Genomic DNA, 26902 nt, shown 5'->3' with positions numbered 1-26902 from the left:
CATTGCACTTTTGAGCCTTTTCCATTTCTGTAAAAAACCAGATTCAAATATATTACTAAGGCTTCTTCCAACCTAAATATTCCAGGATTCCAAACTACAGGTTTTTATATACCTAGGTAAATGTTCCCTTCTTAGTCATCTGTATCACACTCTTATCATTGTTGCCATAGCTGCATACTACCTGCACTTTGATGTTTATATCTCAAAACTTTTGCTTTAAGTAGAGGCTCATTTTTTACTTAAATTTACAAAGTTAAATTTCCATCACTTCTTTTTTTTTTTTTTAAAGATTTTATTTATTTATTTGACAGAGAGAGATCACAAGCAGGCAGAGAGGTAGGCAGAGAGAGATGAAGGGAAGCAGGCCCCCTGCTGAGCAGCAAGCCCCACGCGGGACTTGATCCCAGGACCCCGAGATCATGACCTGAGCCGAAGGCAGTGGCTTAACCCACTGAGCCACCCAGGCGCCCCAATTTCCATCACTTCTTAAATGAAAGACCAGCATTGCTAAAGCTGCCTCCGCCCCTCCAGCCACCCCAGTAATCTAAATAAACTTCAGCACACACCCTAAGCCTGAATGACTGATTAACTAACCCTTTCTTGTGTATCTATAGATCGTGCATTCTTTCCTAGAAAGAACAGAGTACATCTGCACCTCACTCACAAAACAGAAACCAGACCCTCTTGCACAAACCCCCCGGGAACTAAGGAACCAGACCCCCTCCTTGCACAACCTCCCAGCACCGCGATAACGTTTGCAACCTGGCACCATCGAGTCTGCACGTAATCAAGAAATGTTGGGGCCACTGCACTCCCTTTACTGATTAACTGCCCTAAACCGTTTTTTAAGTCCCTGGGCCAGGCAGAAACCTCGGAATTGGCCTTTGGACAAGACTGTGCCTTCTCTCCAGGTGGCCAGACTCCTGAATAAGGCTCTTACTCCTTTCCAAGCAGAACTCTCTTGAGTATGGGCCTTTGGAGCAACCGGCAGCCAACCTGGGGTTCAGTAACACTTCTTGAGAGAAATCAAAGAATTTCTGCAAGTACACACACAAACCCTAAAACAAAAAGTGCTATTTAACTGTGGATGGGCTTACCTTTTGGAGAGATCTGGAAAAGAAGCCTTCACTCTGTCAAAAATGGAGATAAGCAAATGTTAGATGTTAAGTCCTAGTCTCAAACCCTTAAGCAAGACTTCCTGACTCTGCCCTTGGGTGCTAGCTAATGTGTTCATGTGCCCCGAGGCCCTTTCGTGTACCCCGAGTGGCATGAATACCCCTCATTTTCAGAAACAACGCCCATCCCTTCCCCGATTAGCTTGGACTCATCTTTTGGTTCTCAGACTAAATGTAAATTCCCAGAACTCCCCTCCAGGGAGTCACCTGGATGGCTCAGTCCTTAAGTGTCTGCCTTCCCCACAGGTCATGATCCCAGAGTCCTGGGATCGAGCCCCGCCATCTGGCTCCCTGCTTCTCGGGGGACCTGCTTCTCCCTCTCCCACTCGCCTTGCTTGTGTTCCCTCTCTCGCGTCTCTATCAAATTAATGATATAAAATCTTAAAAAAAAAAAAAAAGACCCCTCCGGGATTGCCCCCGACCCCCAGCGACATTACTTTCCCCTCACACAGTAAGCATTAAGTAAACGTTTTTTTTCATTAAATAAACTTTTATTGAAAAGGTGGTCCCTCATACTACTTCCTGGTACTCATCACAATGTGTCGTGGTGCATGTGTGTTCAGTGTCAGACTCTTTTTTTCAAGTAGGCCGAAAATTCCTGAGTACTTCTGTACGTCAGATGTCGACACGTAACGAGCTGCCAAAGGAATACAGGTGAGGTGAAGGAATAAAACCTTCACAGCTCCTGCAGCTCTGGGCCGCGTTTGCGCCATCTCCCACCTCCCCGCGGGTCAGTTAGCCCCGCCTCCTCCGTCCGCGCCAGGCAGGGCTAGCCCCGCCTTCTCCTACGCCTCCTGGCGGGCTTAGCCCCGCCTCCCCCTAAGCATCTGGTGGATTTAGCCCCACCTTCTCCCTCGGCCCGCAGCAGATTTAGCCCCGCCTTCTACCTTTGCCAATGACAGAGGCTTTCCTGGCAGCGGTGGCCTAGGGCGGTGGGCGGGGCCACGCAATGACGCCACCCGCGCGTTTCCGGCCTGAGAAAAACGTCGCGTTTCTGAGGAGACGCCTCGTCTGGCAGTTACCACCGCGCTAGAAGCCTCCCGACCGGCCGCCTGCATCACCAGCGTCACCATGGGGGCTGTGCTGGGCGTCTTCTCCCTCGCCAGCTGGGTGGGTTCGGGGTCTGGTGTCTCCGTCGGACGTGTCGTTTGGGGGAGGGCGATAGGGATCCCCAAGCCCAGACGCGATCGGGCCTTGGCCGGGAGCTTGGGGGGACGGGCCCTGGGCTGCAGGGAGTATCCCAGGCGCAGACCAAAATCCGTGATGTCCCCGGCCCCCCCCTCCCTTCGGGATCGGGCGACTCGCCTTCCGGGTTTGGGGGAACGTCGGAGGCCGGGCCGTCATTGTTTACAATTTCGATTGCCCCGCCCCCGCGAGGCTTCCGTCTCTGGGTTCCTCTGGAGCTGGAACCCGGACCGCGGAATGAGAGTTCCGGGGCGCGGGCGCTCTGCTTCGTTTCCAAGTACCCTCCTAAGGTGGCGTCGTTTCATTTGGGGCGGCTTAAGTGATATTTTTATCCCGGAGCATGGATTTGCCTTTGTTAGAGACTATGTGGGAGATTTGGGATTTTGACCCAGGCTTGTGTGCAGTTGTGGTGCAAAGGAAAGGCGGCCTTGTGGATTATTATTTAAAATTGGAAACCGTGGCGTGAACGTTTTGGGACTTGTCCAAGGCATTTATCTCTGGCTTCCAGTAACATGAAGCAAATAACCCCAGCATTCCTCCTCTTGAGAGCTGCTGTGAGGAGGATAAAGTGAATAAATGGGTGGAATCGCTTTGTAGATTGTAAATGCCTTACTTTAAAAAAGGAAGTTTTAGGATCTGTGGAAGAGAGTATGGTGAGTTCCCTCATGTAGTTTCTCCTGAGGAGCACGATTCTTTAAAATCACTTCTTGTCTCATAACTTTCCAACGGTTTAATTGACCAAGGACTCAGTCTTCGCTCATTGCACTACCATTTCTTAGGGACAAAGTACGAAGTGTATTTTCCGTTCTTTAAGGTTGTTGATCCTAAGTCAAAAGGGTATTTGGTCATTTACAGGTTCCTTGAGAGCAGTGGCTTTCCAATTTTTTGGCCTTGACCCAAAGTAAGAAATATATTTTACATAGCTGATTTAATATGCCCATTTATACACAGGTTTCATGAAATAATTTTTATTTTTATCATCTGCTGTACAATTTTTCTGTCACATTAGAACAAATCCAGGTAAGTTGAATTTTACAGTCCAGCAGTAGGTCAAACTGTTTGCAAAGTAGATTTAGGAAAAAATACACAGTTAAGAAGGTAATTAAGGAGTGAATTTGTAATTTGAGACAAAGTGGTCTGTCTTACTGTGATAACCTGAAACACATTTTGTCTTTGATAACGCTAATATTTATATTCATGCCATCAAAGCATTTCTATCTGTAAATTGCTTTTCTATATTTTTAATCCCCTTTATTCAACAGGAATAGCAAGGAGTGCAGTGTACCAGAGAATGGAATGAGTGAGGGGAGGAAAAATAGGAAATGAAGTCAGAAAGGTAGCAGGGAGCCAAATCATGTAGGCTCACAAATCATATTTGTATTGGCCTTTACTCTTTTCTTCTTTTTTAAAGATTTTATTTATTTATTTGACAGAGAGATCACAAGTAGGCAGAGAGGCAGGCGGGTGGGGTGGGGGGGAAGCTGGCTCCCTGCTGAGCAGAGAGCCTGAAAAGGGGCTCGATCCTAGAAGCCGGGACCATGACCCGAGCCTAAGGCAAAGGCTTTAGAGCCTAAGGCAAAGGCTTTAACCCACTAAGCCACCCAGGCGCCCCTTGGCCTTTACTCTTAACAGATATGGGGATCCATTATAGAAAAGAAGAGTGATGTGATCTGACCAATGTTTTAACAAGGTGGTTGTTGGAGAACAGACTATAGAAAAGAAAGGGTAAAGCAGTGGAGAGGAGAAAAAACTTTGCCCGCATCCTCTGTTGGGATAGTGGCCTGTGAATTAAAGTGATAATCTTAGCGAGAGAAAAAAGAGCTATATGTACGTGTGCTACACACATACTGGCAGGATGTTATTTATCACTCAGTGATGAATAATGCAAAGGGATGGTAGAAAATAGGGCTTGTTATACACCTTACTTACTAAGGGAAAAGGAAGAAAAGGCTTCTAGTTAGAACAAAGAGGAGATAAGTAAGTTGGGGATAATACTTGTTTATGTAGTTGCAGAGGTCTTTTTCTTCTTTATGGCTATAAAACTCCTTTGGAGAGAGAATTGATGGCACCCTCATATCTCAGAAGTTTCAGCTTTTAGTCACATGTGGAAACCTCCAAGATTTTTTTCCCCTGTATCTGTTGAATCTCAAATGTCTTCACCTTAAAACAATCTTTATACTACCTCTGCTTGTGTGGCTACGGGAGACAGGAGCCATTGCATTTAATCCAGCTTGAAAGATGATAGTAGTGGTTTGGACCAACGCGATAGCTAAGGGTGCTAAGAAAGTGGTCACATTCTGGAGATACTCATTTTTTATATTATTTATTTATATTATTCTTAACTATTACTTATTATCTTAAAAATTATGTAGGCTCCATACCGGACTTGGGGCTTGAACTCACGCCCCCGAGATTAAGAGTTGTATGTGCGTGCTACCGACTGAGCTAGCTGTGTTCCCCAGATTCTGGATATATTTTGAGGATAAAACTGTTGTGCTGACAGTTTAGATGAGAGTTTTGGAAAAAGAGAAAAAACATCAAGGGTGACAAGGTTTTTGGCCTGAGTAACAGAAAGAATAATAGAGTTGTTACTTACTGAGATAGGGAAGTGACATAACATACAGTAGGACAGCTCTGGTCCACAGATGAAGTAGCTCCTGTAAAGGCTCAAGAAATAAAACAGTAGGTGGTCTCTCCAAAAGGCACTTATATTTTCATGATATTTACAAATAAATGGGTGTATTCATTTGCTAGGGCTAGATTTAAAAAAAAAAAAAAAAAGCCACAAATTGGGTGGTGGCTCAAGCAACAGAAGTGTGTTGTCTCTGTTTCTGGAGGCTGGAAGTCCAAGATTCAGATGCCAGCAGGGTGACACCCTCATCCTCAGCGTGATGAGGCAGAATCTATTCATGCTTCTTCCCCAGTTCCTGGTGGTTTGATACTCCTTGGCTTGCAGATCTCTGCCTTTGTCCTCACTTGGAGTTCTCCCTGTGCTGCATGTCTATACCCCAATTTCTCCTTTTTATGACACCAGTCATATTTAATTAGGTGCCTACTCTTCTCCGGTATAACATCATTTTAGCTAATTACATCTGCAATGACTCTATTTCCAAAAAAGGTCACACTCTAGGGTACTTGAGATCAGGACTTAAACACATGAATTTGTGTGTGGGGAGGTGGGGAGATTACACACACAGTTCAACCCATAACAAACAGTAGGCAGTTATTGTGAGATTATTTGATAGGTCAGAAAATAAATAGAGTTAAGAGTATGAGAATGCAGACAAAATAAATGTAAAGCAATTAGTGTTATTGCTTTTTATTTTTTTTTTAAGATTTTATTTATTTATCTGACACAGAGAGAGAGATCACAAGTAGGCAGAGAGGCAGGCAGAAAGAGAGGGGAAGCGGGCTCCCCACCAAGCAGACAGCCTGATGCGGGGCTTAGTCCCAGGACCCTGAGATCATGACCTGAGCTGAAGGCAGAGGCTTAACCCACTGAGCCACGCAGGCGCCCCAGTGTCACTGTTTTTGACTGTAAAAACTGTTTCTGTCTGCAGCCAGCTATAGACCTCTATTATGGACTTTTGGTCCAGACTGTAGTTTAGAATTGAAAACTGAAAATGGATGATCAATTTCTGATGGCTCTTGAGGTTACAGATGTTAATGGCTACCATGATATATTGAGCCCCTTCTGTGCCAGGCATCATGCCAGCTGTTGTCTGTTCCTGACATTAGCTCATTCTTTGTATAGTAACTGTTCAGGTAGGTGGTGTTATGCCCATTTTTACAGATGAGCAGACTGGGCTTTGAAGCTAAAATGACCTTAGCATCTTGTTCCAAATCACACAGAACCATGATGAAGTTCCCCAAGGTACCATCTATAAAAGGTAGGGACTGGGACCATACTGTGAGACCAGCATCCCCCATTATTTACATCTGCTTCTGCTGATGATTCTGACTTCACCTGCCTTTGTAATGTGACTTAATGTCATCTTTAAAAGCAATTTGAGCGCTTTCCTAATTAAGCCTACATAAAACAACTCAAGATTATGCCGTTATCTGAAATGCTCGCCAGATATCCAGGTTATTTTTCTTTTTTCAGTTGAGGTAAAATTAACCATTTTTAAGTGTATAATTCAATGACATTTAGGACATTCACAGTGTTACATTGTTGTTGATGTCATCACATCTGTGTAGTTCCAGAACATTTTCATCACCCCAGAGAGAAGCCTGATTCCCATTAAGCAGTCACTCTCCATCTCATGTCCCTTCTCCTCCAACCTTTGGAAGCTACTAATGCTTTCTGCCTCTGAATTTACTTATTCTGAAGCTACTAATGCTTTCTGCCTCTGAATTTACTTATTCTGGGTATTTCATATAAGTGAAATACAACATGTGATCTTTGGGTCTGGTTTCTTTCACTTAGCATGTTGTTTTCTAGGTTGACCAATGTTGTACCAGGTATTAGTACTTCATTCATTTTCATGACCGAGTAATATTCCAGTATATGGCTATATCACATTTTGTGTATCCGTTTGTCACTTGGTGGGCATTTGGGTTATTTCTGCCTTCTGGCAACTACAAATAGTGCTGCGTTGAACATTCATGTATGAGCTTTTGTTTGAGTACCTATTTCAGTTCTTTTGGGTGTGTGTTTAGGAGAGGAGTTGCTGGGTCCAATGGTGGATTCTGTGTTTAAATTTTTTGAGGAATCTCCAGATTACTTTTAAATTGAGCTAAATGGCTCTTGTTATCATTATATATAAGGGTTTCCATGTAGTGTTACTTGGTGCTATAATACCAGATTTGGTAACTAGGATTACTTAAATAGTAAGTGGAGGTAGATTTTTATGTTGTTTTTAAATAAAATATGCTCTCTGTATAAGTAACATTTATCGGGCTCCTCGTATGTTTTAGGCACTGTTCCGTACTGCAGTGTCTGAGGGAGGAAGATTCTGTTATTCAGTCTATTTTGCAGATGGAGAAATTAGCTTAGCTTATGTAACTTGCTGAGTTAGAATGACAGAAATAATATTGACTCCAAAACCCATCCTTCTTTTTTTTTTTTTTTTAAAGTAGGTTCCATACCCACTGTGGGACTTGAACTCATGACTGTGAGATCAAGACCTGAGCCAGGATCAAGAGTAAGACACTCGATTGACTGAGCTACCCAAGCGCCCCCAGCACCCAAGCTTTTAGCCACTTCCTCCCAGCCATAACTCTCTCATTTAAAGCCATCAAAGCCTGGTTTGCCTCATCTTCTACTCTGTGACCCTTATGACATGAAGGAGTCCCCTGAAAGAGGTCTCAAATGGCTGTGGTGTGCTTATTACAGGTTCCCTGCCTTTGCAGCGGTGCATCATGTCTGCTGTGTAGCTGCTGCCCCAATAGTAAGAATTCCACAGTGACTCGCCTCATCTATGCTTTCATTCTCTTCCTGGGCGCTGCTGTATCCTGTATCATGCTGACAGAAGGGATGGAATCACAGCTGAAGAAGGTAAGTAGAAGTAACAGTAGACTTAATGTACTGGTTATTTGTATTATTTTTCTAATTTGCACAATTTTAGTTGTGATTGACATTCTTACTTCTTTACGGTTGTAAATCTCAATCAAGTTCGTTGAAATTGTTGGGTTTTGACATTACTTTTGGGGTATGGTCAAGACATAGAATATGAAAGTTTTAGTTGTTTTCCAAAAATGAGGGTACTCAGAAAGAACATGCTCAGGTTCTACTTTAACAACTAAGAGAAAGATTTTCAAAGAATGGCAGGAAAATATTATCTTCCCATGTATGTTTCAGATTTAAACATTTGACCTAGACTAAACCTACACCTGTGGAAGGAATCAGTTGTAGCATGAAAATTCATGGCAGAATGGGAGATAAACCACGTCAGTAAGAAAAGCAAAGACGAGAACACTTCATTTTTATTTGCAAAATGCAAATTGTTTATACTTTTTGGTGACAAGATTATAAGCGAATTGGAAGGCAATGAGAAAAGTCCCTCAGGGCAGTCTTGCACTTGTTGAAGTAGTCAGTTGTATAAATTCAGGCTTTCTTACGATGGGATATAATCTTTATTTAAATGTGAATATTCCCATAACACTGAAATTGCTTTTTCCAGATACCTGGATTCTGTGAAGGGGGATTTAAAATCAATGTGGCTGATAGAAAAGTGGATAAAGATTGTGATGTTCTGGTCGGTTATAAAGCTGTGTATCGGATCAACTTTGCCTTGGCCATCTTTTTCTTTGTCTTCTCTCTGCTCATGTTAAAAGTAACAACAAGTAAAGATCCCAGAGCAGCTGTACACAATGGGTATGTTCATTGATTTTATTATTTACTTGTTAGATTATGGTGTAGATCCTCCCCTTGAGCAGTTAATGTTGCCATCCTGATGGAAGCAGTAGAGTATTTGAATCAGTGCCTCACATACATTTCTGACCCATTGTACATGGGAAGTTGTTTGAGTGTCATTTTCAGTTGGGAGTTCTGTAGCACAGAGGGGCTGAGGGGGAAAAGGAGAGTCTTGTCCTTTTTTTAATTTAAATTTTTTTTAATTTATTTATTTTTAAAGATTTTATTTATTTATTTGACAGAGAGAGCAATCACAAGTAGGCAGAGATGCAGGCAGAGAGTGGGTGGAAGCAGGTTCCCTGCTGAGCAGGGTTCGATTCCAGGACCCTGGGATCATGACCTGAGCAGAAGGCAGAGGCTTAACCCACTGACCACCCAGGTGCCCTTGTCCTTTTTTTTTAATACCTTTGTTTCAAGTTCCTAGATCTTTATCAGACACCTGTGAAACAGTTCAAGGATTGTGCTAGGCACTGCATACACACAAACATGTATACTTTTTATTGTTAAAAGATAAAAATGTATCTGATTTATTAAACAGTGTACAGAAAGATAAACTATATATGTTTGGGCCATGGATTTACAAATCTTTTGTTTCCCATTCCTGACTGCCCCCAGTTCCCCTTTGACACATAATTCTTACTTGAACACTGAAGGAAGTTTTGTACACTTTATATGTATTATAATCCTCTTTTTATAGATGAAGTAGCTAAATTTCAGAAAGGTCAAATAAAATGCCTGAGATCTCTGAGCCAGTGAGACTTGGAGTTGGGATTGAAACTCAGGTTTGTCCAGCTCTAAAACCTGATTCTTTCCATTCTGCCATACAAGGCAGTCTTTAAAGGTCATGGACTGAAAGGGGCGCCTAGGTGGCTCAGTGGGTTAAAACCTCTGCCTTCAGCTCAGGTCATGATCCCAGGTTCCTGGGATCAAGCTCCAAATGGGGCTGGGGTGGGGGGCTTTGCTCAGTGGGGAGCCTGCTTCCTCCACTCTCTCTGCCTGCCTCTCTGACTGCTTGTGATCTCTCTGTCAAATAAATAAATTAAAATCTTTAAAAACAAAAAGACATTTGGGAAGATATGTGCTATGGTGAGTGCTGTGAAGTATATAAACCTGGTGATTCACAGACCTATACCCCTGGGGCTAATAATACTATGTTGATTTAAAAAAAAAAAAAATCATGGACTGAAAGCCGGGTTTGGTCCTAGCTTCGCCAGTGATGAACTGTGTGATTGTGGGCACAAGGTACTTTGTCCTATGTTGAGAAAGAAGGATTAGGTGATAACTTTTCCCTAAATCCAAGAGTTAATTGCTGTATATGTAGCTAACATTGTTTGTTTAGAATACTCCAGAGTTGGGGCGCCTGGGTGGCTCAGTGGGTTAAAGCCTCTGCCTTTGGCTCAGGTCATGATCTCAGGGTCCTGGGATCGAGCCCCACATCGGGCTCTCTGCTGAGCGGGGAGCCTGCTTCCCCCTCTCTCTCTGCCTGCCTCTCTGCCTACTTGTGATCTCTCTCTGTCAAATAAATAAATAAAATCTTTATTAAAAAAAAAATACTCCAGAATTGTAGAAAAATTCTTGTCTTTAATCGCTAAATGTAGGGAAATTCCTAAGTTATATGTTTTTCTCTTATGTCTATGAATTTTGTGTTCTTTGGGCTAATATTTGCCCTTGAATTGTATGAAAGATTGAGTGGGGCAATTTCATGTCAAATGAAGAAATAAGCCCAGACAGTCATGTTGGAATGCTACTGAGTCCCTATTTTTGCATTTCGGAAATTAATTTTTCTCAGTATAAGGGCAAAAATTAACACTTAATAAATGTACTTTTATATTTTAATAGGTTTTGGTTCTTCAAAATTGCTGCCATTGTTGGTATCATGGTTGGCTCTTTCTACATCCCTGGGGGCCATTTCACCACAGGTATGGCTCACTACTAAGAGAGCTAATTATATATACACAGTCTACAAATGATGGAGTTGAAGCTACATTTTCTTTACTGGTTGTGCAGAACTGGCAATTAAATGAGGTGGTGTTCAATTATACGACTTCATACTAATATTAAGGGAGTAATTACTTGATTAAACCCAGGAGGCATTCAGCCCATTGTTTCTTAGCTGTTTTGGAACCATAAGTTGCCAATATTTTAATAGTTTACCTCCTCACTTGGCAGTACTAAGTTAATCCAAGAGCTTGTCAACATGGGGACCTGTAACTCATATGTGTTCTACTATCCCTGTCTTAATACACTTTTTTTTACCATAATATCAAGTGACATCTGTGGATTTCCACTGTGATTTTTTATTCCATTGTGAAGGGAAGGGCTTATTGTACCATTTGGAATGTCAGCTCCCAGGCTACCTTGGGCACAAGGTAAACAAGCTTTTAAAGGTCTGAAACCCAATCAGACTTCTCAGAGAATGCCTTTGAATTTGGAATAATGTTGCTGTACTGCTGGAGACAAAATATGTATTGACCACCTCTCTCTTAATTGAATGGAAATTGTTTTAAAATTGAGTAATAACATCTGAAATGTTACTCCTATGGTAAGAATAACGTCTTTCTTTTGGGTTCTAGCTTGGTTCATTGTGGGCATGGCCGGGGCCTTTTTGTTCATCCTCATCCAGCTAGTGCTGCTGGTCGACTTCGCTCACTCTTGCAATGAGTCATGGGTAAATCGAATGGAAGAAGGAAATCCAAGGTGCTGGTATGCTGGTAGGTATCTGAACTCACCTGTAAAAGCCATACTGCATTATGCTATCTTAAGCAGGATGTACAGTAAACATCTCCATTGATTTAAGTGTGTAAACTTCCAAATTAGAGCTGACTTTCTTAAAAACTATAGTCTCCCAGTTGAGTCAATTCTGAGTTATATGCATTACCGGAAGGGGGAGGCACAGATTGTAGAAATCATTGGCTTCTCTCCATTCATTTATTTTACGATTCATAACATAATCAAATGTGTTCGGATAAGAGAAAAATGTTGTGTTAGTGATGTGTAGTTCTGGTTTTGATTCCCTTGTTTCCACTGACAGGGAACTCAGGTGGATTATACATAACGGGACATCTGCCCACCTCCCTCAAGCAGATAGAAGTGAACAGTCCTTACTGCTTTCTTCAGAGTATGACCCACACTCCTTGTAAAAGCTTTCTGGTGGAAAAGGGGCACTTAACATTTCTAGGGTGGAAATACAGAATTTATAGCTGGTAATAATGGGGAGGGAATTTGGAATCCTCTACTACTAGGGGCGATGACCCAGCCATACCTCATTTAAAAAAAGCAATAGTTGAAATTCCTAGCCCCTGCACCCCACACATTTTAAACGTATAGCTCCTCTTGTGTCAAGAACTTGAAAGGCCAAAAATCACAGAAGAAAACAAATTCCCCCGTTATCCAACTCTCTGGTAATTAATACTTAACTGTTAACATATTAGTCTGTATCTTTCCAGTCTTTTTTCTTGCATATGTATCTTCTATGTATAGAAAAAAAGTCACTGAAAAAGATGTATACTTGTATCTTTTTTTCCTTATAGATATTTATTTATTTATTTATTTATTTATTTATTTGACAGAGATCACAAGTAGGCAGGGAGTGGGGGAAGCAGGCTCCCTGCCAAGCAGAAAGCCCGGGGCTGGGCTTAATCCCAGGACTCCGAGATCATGACCTGAGCTGAAGGCAGAGGCTTAACCCACTGAGCCACCCAGGCGCCCCTGAATATTTTATCATATGTCTCTGAGCACATTTCTGCCTTTTCCCTTAGAATAAATTCCTAAAAGTAGAAGAGGGGAAGGGTATGGATATTTTAAAGGCTTTTAGTACACATTATCAAACTGTCCGGTTTTCTTTTTTTGTTATTTATCTAGCTTGCTTTTTAAAAAATAACTAAAGCAAAAAATAAAATAAAATAAATTTAAAAAATAACAAAAGCAAAGCCAAAAAACCCCAAAAATGAATACTGTGTTCACCATAAACACAGAGGACGGAACTTAATAAAAAATAAAACATGCAGATTTCCACCCATTTGCAACCCACCTTCCTCTCCAGATGTAACCATGCCTATTGGATCTTTATAATTTGTGCACACATACATGTTTTTGTTATTTAGATGTAAATAGGTTCATATAATACATTGTTCCATCACTCGCTCTTCTCATCAACTATATGATGAGTATTTTCTAACATATCTGTGAGTACAGATACATCTTAACTCACTTAATGGTATACAGTTCCATGGGGTTCTGTGGTGTGGTATACCGTAAGTTATTTAACCATTGCCCTATTTTGTTGGTCACTTCAGTTATGTATAATGACTATTTATTTTAGCATGAGATTTAAGAAATTGTTTTATTTTGTGACACGTTGGAAATCATGAAACACCTCCCCATTTCTGACTCATAAAAATTTATTGTTTTAATCAGTTTATTTCCTTTTTTATAATTCACTTGAATCCCTCAACTTTAGAAGAATTTAATAATGAGTTGCAGACTTGTCCTCCTTTGGAAGTAACTAAAAAGTAGAGAAGTCTTGCATATTCGTATGGAAAAACATTAAGAACTGTACTAGTACTTTGACATACAATACCATTTTATACCAACATCATATTCATCATTTAATTTTAAATATGCAACTGTGGAGGTTATAAGTAGAAACTGGTTTTCTTACAATTGTGCTTTGAATTAAGTACAGGTTAATCAAGCTCATCATTGCTACAGTTGGTCTGAGTATACTCTTACTCTTCCATGTTTTCTAATCTTCAGAGTTACATAGCTGATTGTTGCCTATCCATGTGAACAGAAAGGAATATTATTTTTGAAAATAGCAAATACGCCACTCTCCCACAGTGAGGTGGTCTCATCGGGACAGGAAGTGGGCTTACGTAGCCCATGGCTGCAGAAGACAAATGACATAAAAGATGCCTGTCTGTTGTTTTCTGCCGACACCATCCCTGGCGTTTAGCTTGCTGGAACTGGGCCAGTTTGAGGGCCTACAAGTTTTGCAAGTTCCTAAGAAAAGTTTATAATACACATTATTTAGCTGAATTTACTCTAGCTTGTTTTTCAACCCATGGAATCAAGGTAGATAATCCAGAAAGTGAATCCACTTGCTTGAATTGAACACCAGGCCACCTCTAGTGCGCGGTCTGAGATGTCATCCGTGGGTCTTCTGTAATTTCCCTGTAAAATGTTGACCACCGTAACAGTAAAATAATGTCTCTATTTTTATATGGGGTAGAAGAAAATTGGTCTTCATTTGAAAAGCTTGTTCCAGTTGTGAGCATTGCTGTGGGTTTCCCTCCTTCCAGCTTTGCTGTCTGTCACCAGCATCTGCTACATTCTGTCTGTCGTCTTTGCCGGCTTACTCTACACTTACTACACCAGACCGGACGGCTGCGCAGAGAACAAGTTCTTCATCAGTATTAATTTGATCCTTTGCTTTGTGGTTTCTATTATATCCATCCATCCAAAAATTCAGGTATGGTTTTCTGCTTTATCCTCCTGTGAAAAAAATTTTTTTTTTAGTATATGTTCATTTGAGAGAGAACATAAGAGAGAGAGTACAGCCAGGGAGAGGTGCAGAAGCTGATGGAGAAAAAGACTCAGGGAGCCCGATGTGGGACTCGATCCCAGGATCCTGGGATCATGACCTGAGCTGAAGGCAGATGCTTAACCAGCTGAGCCACCCGGGCATCCTCCTGTGAAAAATTTTTAATTATTGCCAGACTTAAGCTGATGTAATCTTTTATGTGAGTTTATTTTTATCTACTTAAACATTTTCCCATATTATAAGTTCTTCATAATTCTAATTTAGTAACTGTAAAATGTGCCATTGAGCACCTGTATCATGATTAAGTGAATTGTTTCCCTATGAAAAAGTGAATAATTTCCCTAGGAAAAAAAACCCTAGGTAACCTGAGAATTTTATAGCTCTTATAAAATAGTTTATGTTGGGAGAATGATTCTTATGAATCATGAGCTAAGCTGTTTTAGGGGAGTTAAATTAGAAAATCACTGCTTTAAAAAAAAAACATTGCTTTTAATATTTAAAAACAAAACTCATGCATGTGAGTTTCATCATTTAAACACCATACTTTAAAAAATTTATGGAGGTTTTTTTTTAAAGATGTTACTTATTTGAGAGGCACCTGGGTTGCTCAGTGGGTTAAAGCCTCTCAGTGGGTTAAAGCCTCTGCCTTTGGCTCAGATCATGATCCCAGTGTCCTGGGATCGAGCCCCTCATTGGGCTCTCTGCTCAGCGGGGACCCTGCTTCCCCCTCTCTCTCTCTCTGCCTCTCTGCCTACTTGTGATCTCTGTCTGTCAAATAAATAAATAAAATCTTAAAAAAAAAAAAAGATTTATTTGAGAGAGAGTGCAAGTGGGCATGAGCTGGGGGAGTGGCAGAGAGAAAGGGAGAAGCAGACTCCCCGCTGAGTGGGGATCCTGATGTGGGGCTTGATCCCAGGACCCTGGGATCATGACCTGAGCCAAAGGCAGATGCTTAACGACTGAGCCACCCAGGTGCCCCAATTCATGAAGTTTTAGATGAGAAATATGAAAAGAATATAGAACACCTCTCCTTTCAAAAATGAGAAAACTGAAGTTCCAGAGAGATGATCGTCACTCAGCTGGTAAGCACTGCTGTGGAGCTTTGCTTCTATAATTAGTAGGGACGAGAGAATCAGCCTCTGCAGGATACACGGGAATTCCAGGGCTGTCAAATGCCTCAAGAACCACTAGTACACAGTTGTCTTTCTTGGTTCTTTTTCAGGTTAACTCACATTGAAAGATTACTTACCCTTTTTCAAATGTCAAGTAGAATCAGAAGGTTCTCAGTTGTTAATATCTCAGAGCAGGGTGGGGGGTGTTGGGGAGAGGCCAGGGATGTCCGCTGGGTTTTAGAAAGTCAGCCTTGGGGCGCCTGAGTGGCTCAGTGGGTTAAAGCCTGTGCCTTTGCCTCAGGTCGTGGTCCCAGGGTGTTGGGATCGAGCCCCACATCGGGCTTTCGACTCAGCGGGGAGCCTGCTTCCCTTCCTCTCTCTCTGCCTGCCTCTGCCTACTTGTGATCTCTGTCTGTCAAATAAATAAAATCTTAAAAAAAAAAAAAAAGAAAGAAAGAAAAAGAAAAAGTCAGCCTTGCAGTTCCCATGGCATTGCTTTCTTTTTGATTCCACAGGAACACAGGCCTCAGTCTGGTCTCCTGCAGTCCTCTGTCATCACCCTCTACACCATGTACCTCACCTGGTCAGCCATGACCAATGAACCAGGTAAGGGAATGTCAGTAGTACATGCACTTGATAGAGAGAAAGCAGGAAGTCACTCTTCCGGCTGGTGCAAACACTGGAGGTAGAACAAAGGGCAAATAGGAGAACACACAAAAGGCTTTGCTTAAATGTACTGTGCTCACCATGTGGTGCAGATACTCGCGTTTCAAGTTTTATTCTCCATATCTGTCCGTAGCTCTTCATAGCTGACAGCCTAAAGGGCCACAGTCTTTATACAGTCCAGGCTTTTCCTGGGACTAAGTCAAACTAGTTAAGAATTGGACAAGGCAACATTGTTTTGGCCCTTTGTGGCATTGTTGTAATTGAATTTCACTTTGGTGTTACAGGCTCTAGAGGAAATGGCTGAAAGAAGTTTCCTTTTATAATTACTGCATTGTGTCTCACTCAGTAGGGTATTCTACAGACTTGTTTTAAAGGAAGACGGTTATTCCAGACCCTCCAACGATGACTCACTTACTGTTATTATACTCTCTATTTAACTGTAAAAACAAAACTAGGGAAAATTTCCCTGTGGATAAAGCCTTTGTACAAATACAGACCCCAAAAGATTTGCCAGTTCAACTTCAAGATCAGTAAAATCAGGATTGACATTTATGAATTTGGCAAGTACTTTGTTGTCGGGTCTTTTCTTTTTTCCTTAAACTATGTTACTGATTGCCACACAAATACGTAACTAGTTGCTAAGTTTCCAGGTTCTTCTAAGTATGGCATCCGCATGTTTTACATCATGACTGAAGGATGTGTGAACCCTTCCCTCACATCCTTTCTCGGAACAAGAGTTCTAACTAAGGACAGTAAAAAAATATCCCACTTTCAGATCGTTCCTGCAACCCTGGCCTATGGAGCATCGTCAGGCACATGACGGCGCCAACATTGGCTCCTGGGAATTCAACTGCTGTGGTCCCTACCCCTGCTCCACCCGCAAAGAATGGGCATTTTTTAGATGCAGAGACGTTCATTGGGCTGACAGGCTTTGTTCTCTGTCTTTTGTATTCTAGGTAAGTTAAAAAGTACTTGGGACAAGATTCTCATGAAGGTTAATCGTAGAGCAAAGAAGCTATTTTGCTTTCAGAAAGCAGTGTGAGGGATTGAGAAAAAGAACTTAACTCCTTTTAATTTTTTATTTATTTATTTTTAATTATTTATTTGACAGATCACAAGTAGGCAGAGACGCAGGCGGGGTGGGGGGTAGTGGGGAGCAGGCTTCCCACTGAGCAGAGAGCCCGATGCGGGACTTGATCCCAGGACCCCGAGATCATGACCTGAGCCGAAGGCAGAGGCTTTAGCCCACTGAACCACCCAGGCGCCCCTTAACTCCTTTTTAATGAAAGCCCCCGACTTATTTCATGTCCCAAGTCATACATATTTCTTAAAGCCTAATAAATGTTCTCATCAAATACTTCCTTCCAAACTGACATAGAGATACCATCTCCCTGGATAGGATTAAGTCTTCACCTGACCCCACATTGGCTAGAGTAGTGACTCTGAAAATTGGTTGGTTTCTCTTTTTTTTAAGAAGGTCTTAATTTCCTGATCATTGTAAAAAATACTTAGAAAACTACAGAATTCTATACATCTAACTTTAAAATCTCTAGTTAATCCAGGGCCTCAGATAGAACCTGTGTTAGCACTTTTCATTCACCCTCTTACCCATTTTTAATTGATATTTTCTATATAATGGCACATATCCCTTGAATAATTTAAAAATAGATAAAAATGAACAAGGGTGAGTGTATATTTATATAAATTAATAATATAAGTGAGATAAGTCTGAAGTGGGAATTGAAAGTAGCCTCCCTCCAAATTTACCTCTTCCATGGTTAAGCATTTTGGTACATATTATTTGCTACGTTTTTTCCTTCGCTTACACTTAACTACCTTATTTATCAATTTGTATTTGTGTAATTATACATAATTTTATTTACAGTTATATATGTAATTTTATTTATATCACTTTATATAAATAATTTTTAAAAATAGGAACGTACTATATATATATACAGTATTCTCAAATATGAATTTGTCGTAATTTGGACAGTTTTCCACAGTATGTGTAGATTTATCTTTTTTTTTAATGAGTGTTTAAAAGAAAGATTGGCAAACTGTAGGCCTTGTAAATAGAGTTGTATTGCAATACAGCTATGCTTACGTGTTTTTATATTGTCTGTGACTTTGTTTGTTTTGCCTTTGGCCTAATGTGCTTTGTTTTGTTTTTGAGATACAGTTTCCTTACTATAAAATCACTGTGTACAGTTCAGTAGTAGTTTAGTCTGTTCACAGGATCGAGCAACCACCACCACAGTTCATTTTAGAAGATTTTATTTTGCCATAAAGAAACCTCATGTCTCCTTAGCAGTCACTTCCCTATGCCTTCCCACTCCAGCCACTGGCAGAAACTTGTCTCTCTAAACTTGTCTCTTGCGTATTCGAGTGTTTCATATATGTGGAATTGTAAAACATATGGTCTCTTGTGGCTGGCTTCTTTCATTTAGTATGTTTTCAGGGATCATACATGTTATATCAGTACTTAATTCCTTTTCATCGTTGGAAAGGATGCTCCATGGTGTGGATATATACCACATTTTGTTTATCCTTTGTCAGTGGATAGACATTTGGGTTGATTTCACTCCAGAACTGTCATGAATAATGCTGCTGTGAGTATTTGTGTACAGGTTTTTGTTTGTTTGTTTGTTTGGGTTTTTTTTAGATTTTATTTATTTATTTGAGAGAGAATGAGTGAGAGAGAGCATGAGAGGGGAGAAGGTCAGAGGGAGAAGCAGACTCCCTAAGGAGCTGGGAGCCCAATGTGGGACTCGATCCCGGAAGTCCAGGATCATGACCTGAGCTGAAGGCAGTTGTTCAACCAACTGAACTACCCAGGCACCCCTGTGTACAGGTTTTTTGTGTGGATGTACATTTTCAGTTTCTTGGATCTATACCTAGTTGTAGAATTGCTAGGCTATGTGGGACCTCTTTTGAAAACTGCGAAAGTGTTTTCCAAAGTGTCTGCATCATCTTCCCGATCCACCAGCAACGTATGAGGCTGCTGGTTTCATCACCTCTTAACTGTTAGATTATAATTGTTTTTTTTATTGTAGCCATTCTAGAGAACATGAAGTGGCATTTCATTATGGTTTTAATTTGGGTTTTCCTCATGACTGGTGATGTTGAGCATTCTTTTCTTGTGCTTTTTAGCCATTTGTATGTCTTGAAGTGATGTCTATTTAAATCTTTTGCCTATTTTTAAATTGGGCTTTTTATTGTTTTGTATATGGCTTGGAGTATGGGTACAACTCCATTCCGTTGTAGTATGGTTATCTAGTTGTCATAGTACCGTTGCTGAAAAGAATATTCTTGCCCCCATTGCTTTGTCTGGTATCCCTGTCAAAAATCAGTTGAACCTAAATGTAATGGTTTATTACTGGACTCCTAACTCCATGTCATTGATCTGTATAGGTATCCCATGCCAGTACCACACTGTTTTGATTACGGTGGCCTTGGAGTAAGGTTTTTCTGTTTTTTTGTTTTTTTTTTTAAGTTTTTTTTTTTTTTAAGATTTTATTTATTTATTTGACAGACAGAGATCACAAGTAGGCAGAGAGGCAGACAGAGAGAGAGAAGGGAAGCAGGCTCCCCGCTGAGCAGAGAGCCCGATGCGGGGCTCGATCCCAGGACCGTGAGACCATGACCTGAGCCGAAGGCAGAGACTTAACCCACTGAGCCACCCAGGCACCCCTGTAGTAAGGATCGAAATCAGAAAGTATGAGGCATCGAGATTTGTTCTTTTTCAAGGTTGTTATGGTTATTCCAAGTCCCTTGCATTTCTGTGTAAATTTTGGGTTTTGCTTGTCAGTTTAATTGAGATTTGGTAAGGATTGCATTGAATCTATTCATCTTTTGGGCATTACTATCTCAACACTATTAAGGCTGGTTCATAACATGGGATGTTTCATTTGGTCTTCAGTTTCTTTCAGTAGTAATGTAGTTACTAGTGTACAAGTCTCAAACATGTCTCGTTAAATTTCTAAGTGTTGTTTTTGATAGTTATGAGATTGTTTTCTTAATTTATCTTTAAGGTTTTGCATTGTTACCGTATAGATGTGGAATTTTTGTATATTGATCTTGTATTCTGGAAGATCATTTATTCTAATAGTATATATATTCCCTAAGATTTTCCATGTATAAGGTCTGGTTATTTGCCAATAGAGATAATTTTACTTCTTTCCCAATCTGGATGTCTTTTTTTCTTTTCCTTGCCTAATTGCTCTGCTTTGAACCTCTAGTACAATATTGAGTAGAAATGGTGACAGTGGGCTATTTGTCTTATTCTTGATCTCAGGGGGAAAGCTTTTAGTCTTTCACTATTTTTAAAAAATATTTTATTTATTTATTTGACAGAGAGAGAGATCACAAGTAGGCAGAGAGGCAGGCAGAGAGAGAGAAGAGAAAGCAGGCTCCCCGCTGAGCAGAGAGCCCAGTGTGGGGGCTCGATCCCAGGACCCTGGGATCATGACCTGAGCTGAAGGCAAAGGCTTTAACCCACTGAGCCACCCAGGTACCCTAGTCTTTCACTATTAAATGTGATGTCACCTGTGGGTTTTTCATAGATGCCCTTTATCAGTTTGAAGAGGTTCTTGTCTTTTCCTAGGTTGAGTGTTTTTATCAGGAAAAGGTATTAAATTTTGGTCAGGTGATTTTTCTGTGTCTGTTGAGATGATTATGTGGTTCTTTAGTTGTACGTACTTTCTTTATTCAGTCATTTTAACCTGCAGTGAGCATCTGCTATGTGCTAGAAATGCATAGATGACTACGGTCATTGTTGAGTTCTAGGACTAGCAAGAAAGACAGGAATGCTAAGTATGGCAGAGGGGAGCAGAAGGAGCTGTGGGACTTTAACCCAGTGTAGTGATGACTCGATGCCAGGAAGGCTTTCTAGAAGACATAGCACATAGAGAATTGAAGAAAGAGGCTCACTGGGAGAAGGCTGGTGGCTGGTCCATTCCAAGCATGGAGGAGACTTGTGAAGTCACCGAAGCAGACATGGAGAGCACGATGAAACTCCTAAGCAGTTAGTCATTAAATGGTAACCGACGAGAGTGCTCTCTGTCTTGTGATGACAGGCAGCAGTTGAGAACGTTAAGCAGAGCCCTTCAGGAGACCTTCAGTCCCCACATAGGGGCAGTTCAGAAACAACCTGCATGTATATAGGCCAATGGCAGCGATTCATCTCATGGCCCCTGTTGATCTGTCTTCTCTCGGATCACTTTCCAGCATCCGTACTTCCAACAACAGCCAAGTAAGTAAGCTGACTTTGTCAGGAAGTGACAGCGTGATCCTCCGTGATACAGCTGCCAGTGGTGGCAGCGATGAAGAAGAGGGACAGCCTCGGCGGGTTGTGGACAACGAGAAGGAAGGAGTGCAGTACAGCTACTGCTTGTTCCACTTCATGCTCTGCCTGGCTTCCTTGTACATCATGATGACCCTGACCAGCTGGTACAGGTAGGAGGCACAGACAAACCAGGTGGAAGACCACTTGACACCCCACCCACCTTGGGCTGCCTGTAAAATCTACCTCCATTGCTTGACCTCAGAATCCCCTTCATTTACCCGTATAGTGAAGTTGTGTTCAGTGCGGACTCTTTTCTGAAGTACTTTTGACTTTCTCTCCTTTTGGATTTAAAATCCAGTTGGAATTCATGTTATTTTTTTATTTGCAAGAGGAGAGGGAGAACAAGCAGGGGAAGCAGGCACCCCGCTGAGCAAGGAGCCCAGTGCGGGACTTGACCCCAAGACCCTGGGATCATGACCTGAGCTGAAGACAGATGCTTAACTGACTGAGCCACCCAGGGGTCCCTAGTTGAAATTCTTAGAGTACGAATCATGGAGAATTCTTCTAGACTTGAGTTACTTACAAGAGAACATCATAACATAAAGCAGTCTGACCCATTTTTGTTCACGAATTTTCCCTTGTGTCTAGAGATGGCCATATGGAGTATTCTGGTCACAATAATGATGTGATAAGGAAAGTTTTAGGGACATCATTTCAATCAAGACTTTTGCCAATACTTAGAACAGCTAGGTATTCCTGAAGAGCTTTGCTCAGCAAAGAGTTCTTTGTGCTGATAAGATAAAAGCTTTTTGAGAGGCAGAATCCCCTGCACATGTAAACTAATAATAGCAGCTTTCATAAGTTTCTTGTAGAACCTTACTGCATTACAGTGTTAGCCAACTTTCTTTGCTTTCGCTGGGGGGTGCTACTGGATGCTGCCAACAGGCTCTTACCTGACCATTGTCTGTTTTCTTAGCCCTGATGCAGAGTTCCAGAGCATGACCAGCAAGTGGCCAGCTGTGTGGGTCAAGATCAGCTCCAGCTGGGTCTGCCTTCTCCTCTATGTCTGGACCCTTGTGGCTCCACTCGTCCTCACCAATCGTGACTTTAGCTGAACCTCTGAGAATTCATAAAGGTCTGCTTTGCTGAAAGTCCTTACCTATTTTACTTTTGCTTCAACTAAAATATTAAGTGAATACTTTGCAAATTTGACTGTATCCAAGTTTATATCAGAGAGCAAGATTAAGTAATGCTTGACGCAGGATCTGAACTTTTCATTTATATGTATATTATGTTTATTTGTAAGGATATAGCGCAAAGGGAACATTTTGCGTTTTAAAATGAACTACAGCTGTGCTGTGAAGAGACTTCTTTATTAAGATCTGTAGGATCCTACAACTTTGATTTAAAATGTAAGAGAAATGTTGGGTATTTGAGGCCAATCGTTAATATATTTCTATTGCAGTCTCCTTTAAAAGCAAACAAAACAAAACAAAAAACACCCCCCACCATTTCCATGACAGGTTTCCTCTGTGAAAGTCTTAACTTGTGTGATGCAAGCAAGCAGTGTGTTCAGTCCTTCATCCCCCATGAAGTGTAGCATCGGAGTATGGGGTGGGGGGCAGGGGCGGGTTGCGTGCCGCTGGCTTCTTCCCCAGAAGAGCAGAGTGGCTGATCGGGCTACAGCTTCTACAGCTTGAGTTGGTCCTTCTGGTGTTTGACACTACAGCAGCGATGCCGCGCAGTCCCAGCTTTGCCAGAAGTGTCCGTCTCCATAAGCGCTTTTGTAGGTTTGGCGAAAATGAAAAGTCACTTGGGAAAACAGTGCCACTTTGGTCTATGTCGTTCTCTTGTTAATGAGTATGTAAAAGCAAAATGCATGTGAATTTATTATATTTGCACTATAAAGGTATTTGATTAAAACAGAGACTTAAGCTTTTAAGACCCTTTCTTTTACAGCTTTTATGAGTTAGTAGCCATTCTATGATTTTTAGACATTCATGGGCAGTCAGGTTTATCAGGGATCGAGCAGAATGTGCCTGTCTCTTCTAAAACTTGAGGTCTGGCTAGTAAGTAAAGTCTGGAACTCATCCCAAAATTGTACTCCTAATACCTTGCCTGGGGAAGACACTTGCGTATATGAAACACAAGGCAGGCACTGTCAGGAAACTTTGTCAAGAGAGGGTAGTCCACAAGGATGTCGACTAGAATAGTTCGTTCTCTGAGCACCATTTATAGAGTGTCTGCTCTGCACCCGGCGCTGTCAGATTCGGGGCTTCAACATTAAACACAAGATACCAGCTCTGCCATCTTGGACTTAGAGTTTAGAGGAGGATGAAAATGAGCGGACAGGTGTACAGCCCGGTGTGGTGAGAGCTGGGATTGGGGAATTGCAGAGAACTTAAAGGAGAGTTGCCTGGGGTTGGGCTGGGGAAGTTGTCCTGGTAGGCTTCCTGGAAAAAGTGGAATTGGAGGCCGGGAATTATTAGGAGTTTTCCGAGAGAGAAATGGGGCAGAGGGCTGGCATTGCTATAGGGTAGACAGAGCTTCACGTTAAAGGAAGGGGATGCAGACTTGTTCAGGAAAGCTGGGATAGGGAGAAGAGGGCAGGACCGGGTCATGAAGGGCTTCGCAAACCACAGCGAAGAGTTTGAACCCTAGTTGAGAGCAGCAGGAAGCATATTGATGGTGACGTGAACACACGGTCTTTAGTCACTGCAGCAGACACGGAGAGAGGACGTTGAGAGAAGAGACCAGGGCAGGCCATACCCCGCTTCAAACAGCAAAGTGGAAGTGAGGATGGGGAGAAACTGACAGCTGAGAGCTACTTAGTAATTAAAATTTTAAAACTGGCAATTGATTAGCTGTAGAGGAGAGGCCAATTCCTGAGTGATGCTGGTTTAATCACCTGAGTTGATGGGGCTTTCGTTTATATGGTGAGAGACAGAAAGAGAAACACATTGTGCCAGCAGGATGGAGTTGGTCCCTTAAGAATGGCGGAGAACATGGTCTTGGAAGTCAGACCCGGTTTGTAGCCAGCATTGCTTTTTCTGTCTGTTAACTGGTCGGCTAATATTTATTGAGTATATACTATGCCTTATGATCTTGGGCAAATGATTGTGTGACCATCTGTCTGAGCCTCAGTGTTTGCCTTGTTTGAATAAAAGCTAGTACCTAGTACATGTTATTGTTTAAAGAGTTAAGTTACTTTGCAAAGTGCTTAACTCATTTTAAACACTCTGGTGGCAGCTGCTAATCTCACTATGGGTTAAAATGACACTAGACAGTATTCAGAGGTCAGAGATGTTCAGCCACAGTCCGATGGAGGCTAGATTTGAGGTGTTCATACAGAATTAAACAGATGGGACACAGAGGGGACAGTCTCAGTTGGGATGGAGGTGGGTGGGAAGCAGGGCTTGATAGGAATCATTGGAACCACCTGTTTTAAACCAGCATTATGTCAAGGTACAGAGATAAAGTTGCAAGGGAGGTGCAAGTAGGAGAGGCTTAGCCCCTTACTTTGCCAGTGTAAAGCAGATACCCCCCACTTTCCTTAATGGCAGGGTAGCCAGATTAAGACCTTTAAAGGCCGTAAACTTCAGAAACAATGAGGGTTTTCCATCCCCTACCTTATGTAATGCAAAATAAAGCAATACTAAACTGTAAAATAAGTGTAACAAAGTCCAATAAAGTATTTTTTTCTCATGATAACTTTTGATATTAATTTGAAATAACAAAATTTCTTTAAAAATTAGGGGACAGTATCCCTGTTTGCTGGACTGTATTCTAAGTTAAGTTGGTCTGTTGCTAGGAAACCCAGGATTACTCAAGACTCAAGGGAACCATACTCAGGAGTGCTGAATTACTCACAAGTATACACAGGTAACATCAGCAGGTTGACCAAGAGAGTATCTTGACTCATCAGACCTTGTGGTGTCCTCTCATTCCAGATAAGTCATCTGGTGTTTCATCACCAGGAATGGGCCTGTCTGTCCCTCAGGATTGCAGATTGACAGCCTGGCTTTGAGGTTAGTGATACGGTCTAGGAATTCATCAGAGGCAACAGCAGTGGCTGCTACGTTTACCTGGTTGGAGCTAGCTGGGAGAAGGCTTGTAGGCCCATGTGGCCCCTGCCAGATGTTTACTCTCTGGACTGGTCTTGTAAAGTACTTGGTTGAGAAATAAAAGCTTCTCTTATCCATCAAGGATCCTGCCAAGAATGGCCATGGACCTGTTTATCGCTGCTATTGATGTTCTGGACCAAGCTGTACACCAGCACATGGTTTGTTTGTTTGTTTGTTTGTTTTAAGATTTTTATTTATTTATTTATTTGAGAGACAGAGATCACGAGTAGGCAGAGAGGCAGGCAGGGAGAGAGAGAGAGAGGAGGAAGCAGGCTCCCTGCAGAACAGAGTCCGATGTGAGGCTCGATCCCAGGACCCTGGGATCATGACCTGAGCCGAAGGCAGAGGCTTTAACCCACTGAGCCACCCAGGCGCCCCCCAGCACATGTTTTTGTCCATTACAGGTCCTTTTCCTTTTTATGCACCCAAGTGAGAGTGTTGTTACATGAGTCATGTTTCAAGCTCTACAAATTGATGATGGGCGCCAAGCTTATCAATGAGAGCTGCTGCTCCTTTCTTTTATCCTTTCTTGTTCTGTCCATCCGATTACCTAGGAGCCCAAATCAGGCAGCCTTCCCAGTGGCGTCCTAATCACTGCTGAGTGACCTGAGCTGCACGTGACCTCCTCAGGTGAAGAATAGCAACATGAGACAGTGCGTGTGCCCAGCTGTGCATAGACGCTGTCCACGCCCCAGAAGGTGGGGCAGCTTCTCCCCGTTGGACAGATCAGACTGAAGTTTAGAGGAGTCAGGAACTTGCCTGTAGTTACTCAGTAAGAGGCAAAACAGAGAAATAAACCAGGCCTTGAGAGTTCCTTTTGCAGTTAGACTCCATTGTCTCTTGGCATAAGGTCATAGGCACCAAATAACTGGAGACTGCTTAGGCACGAACTGTCATACCCATCAGCAACGAGGGAGGATAAGCAATCCCCCCTGAAGGCAGTAACGACCAGGTCACTTTATCTAATGGCTGGCACCTTATTAGGTAAGAGGTGGAATATTTGGTTAAAACGGTGTGTTTCCAGAAAAGTGGCAATCATAAAGGATTTTCTTCCTCACCATCTCCAAATGCAGTGGCAGGACGCATGTGCTGCATCAGGTACAGGTGTACTGGCCCAGTGCCTTGTGAGGGGAGGGCACTGGGAAAAACAGGTGTTTCAGAAAACAAACCAGAGAGCGTGGACTCATAACATGGGAAATACCTCCCACGGCTTGTAAACAGAAGCATTTGCTGATCCTTGTGACTCTGTTGCACTGGTCGGAGCCAGTAGTCCGTTTTTCCCAGATGTGGAAATGGACTGAGTTTAGGGCTGCAGCTTCCTCAGGAAGGCTGAGCTGAAGAGCTGGCGTGTCACAGTGTAAGGACTTACCTGCCACATCATCAGAGGTCAGCAGTAAGTGTATGGACATCCTGCATGAGACCTTCTCAGCTGACCCACCACCAACACGCCAGA

The 26902-nt window shown here is 42.0% G+C and overlaps 2 protein-coding genes across 3 annotated transcripts in view; one reads left to right on the top strand and one right to left on the bottom strand.

Annotated features, from left to right (window-relative positions):
- Positions 1-2191, bottom strand: part of PKIG (cAMP-dependent protein kinase inhibitor gamma) — a 101755-nt gene extending 99564 nt beyond the window's left edge. The window contains exons 1-2 of the mRNA XM_082744711.1: positions 2063-2191; positions 1098-1130 (exon numbers count right to left, since the gene is read on the bottom strand). The gene's annotated coding sequence lies outside the window, so the exon portion shown is untranslated. The remainder of the gene's footprint in view (positions 1-1097; positions 1131-2062) is intronic.
- On the top strand, positions 2158-25542 carry SERINC3 (serine incorporator 3). 2 transcript variants are annotated; one of them, XM_082744693.1, is made up of 11 exons: positions 2158-2285; positions 7699-7860; positions 8486-8679; positions 10558-10637; positions 11292-11429; positions 14019-14188; positions 15888-15978; positions 16814-16994; positions 21268-21495; positions 22302-22460; positions 25276-25542. In XM_082744693.1, the coding sequence occupies exons 1-10, from the start codon at positions 2247-2249 to the stop codon at positions 22438-22440; spliced, it is 1422 nt and encodes a 473-aa protein (XP_082600819.1). In that variant the 5' UTR covers positions 2158-2246; the 3' UTR covers positions 22441-22460; positions 25276-25542. The 2 variants fall into 2 exon arrangements, with proteins under 2 accessions (XP_082600819.1, XP_082600818.1); XM_082744692.1 differs by lacking the exon at positions 25276-25542 and having other exon boundaries at positions 22302-23252.
- Positions 25543-26902: the final 1360 nt, after the last annotated feature.

The sequence above is a fragment of the Mustela nivalis genome, assembly GCF_964662115.1.
Source record: "Mustela nivalis genome assembly, chromosome: 8".
Lineage (NCBI taxonomy): Eukaryota > Metazoa > Chordata > Mammalia > Carnivora > Mustelidae > Mustela > Mustela nivalis.
This window is presented reverse-complemented; position numbering and strand designations above follow the sequence as displayed.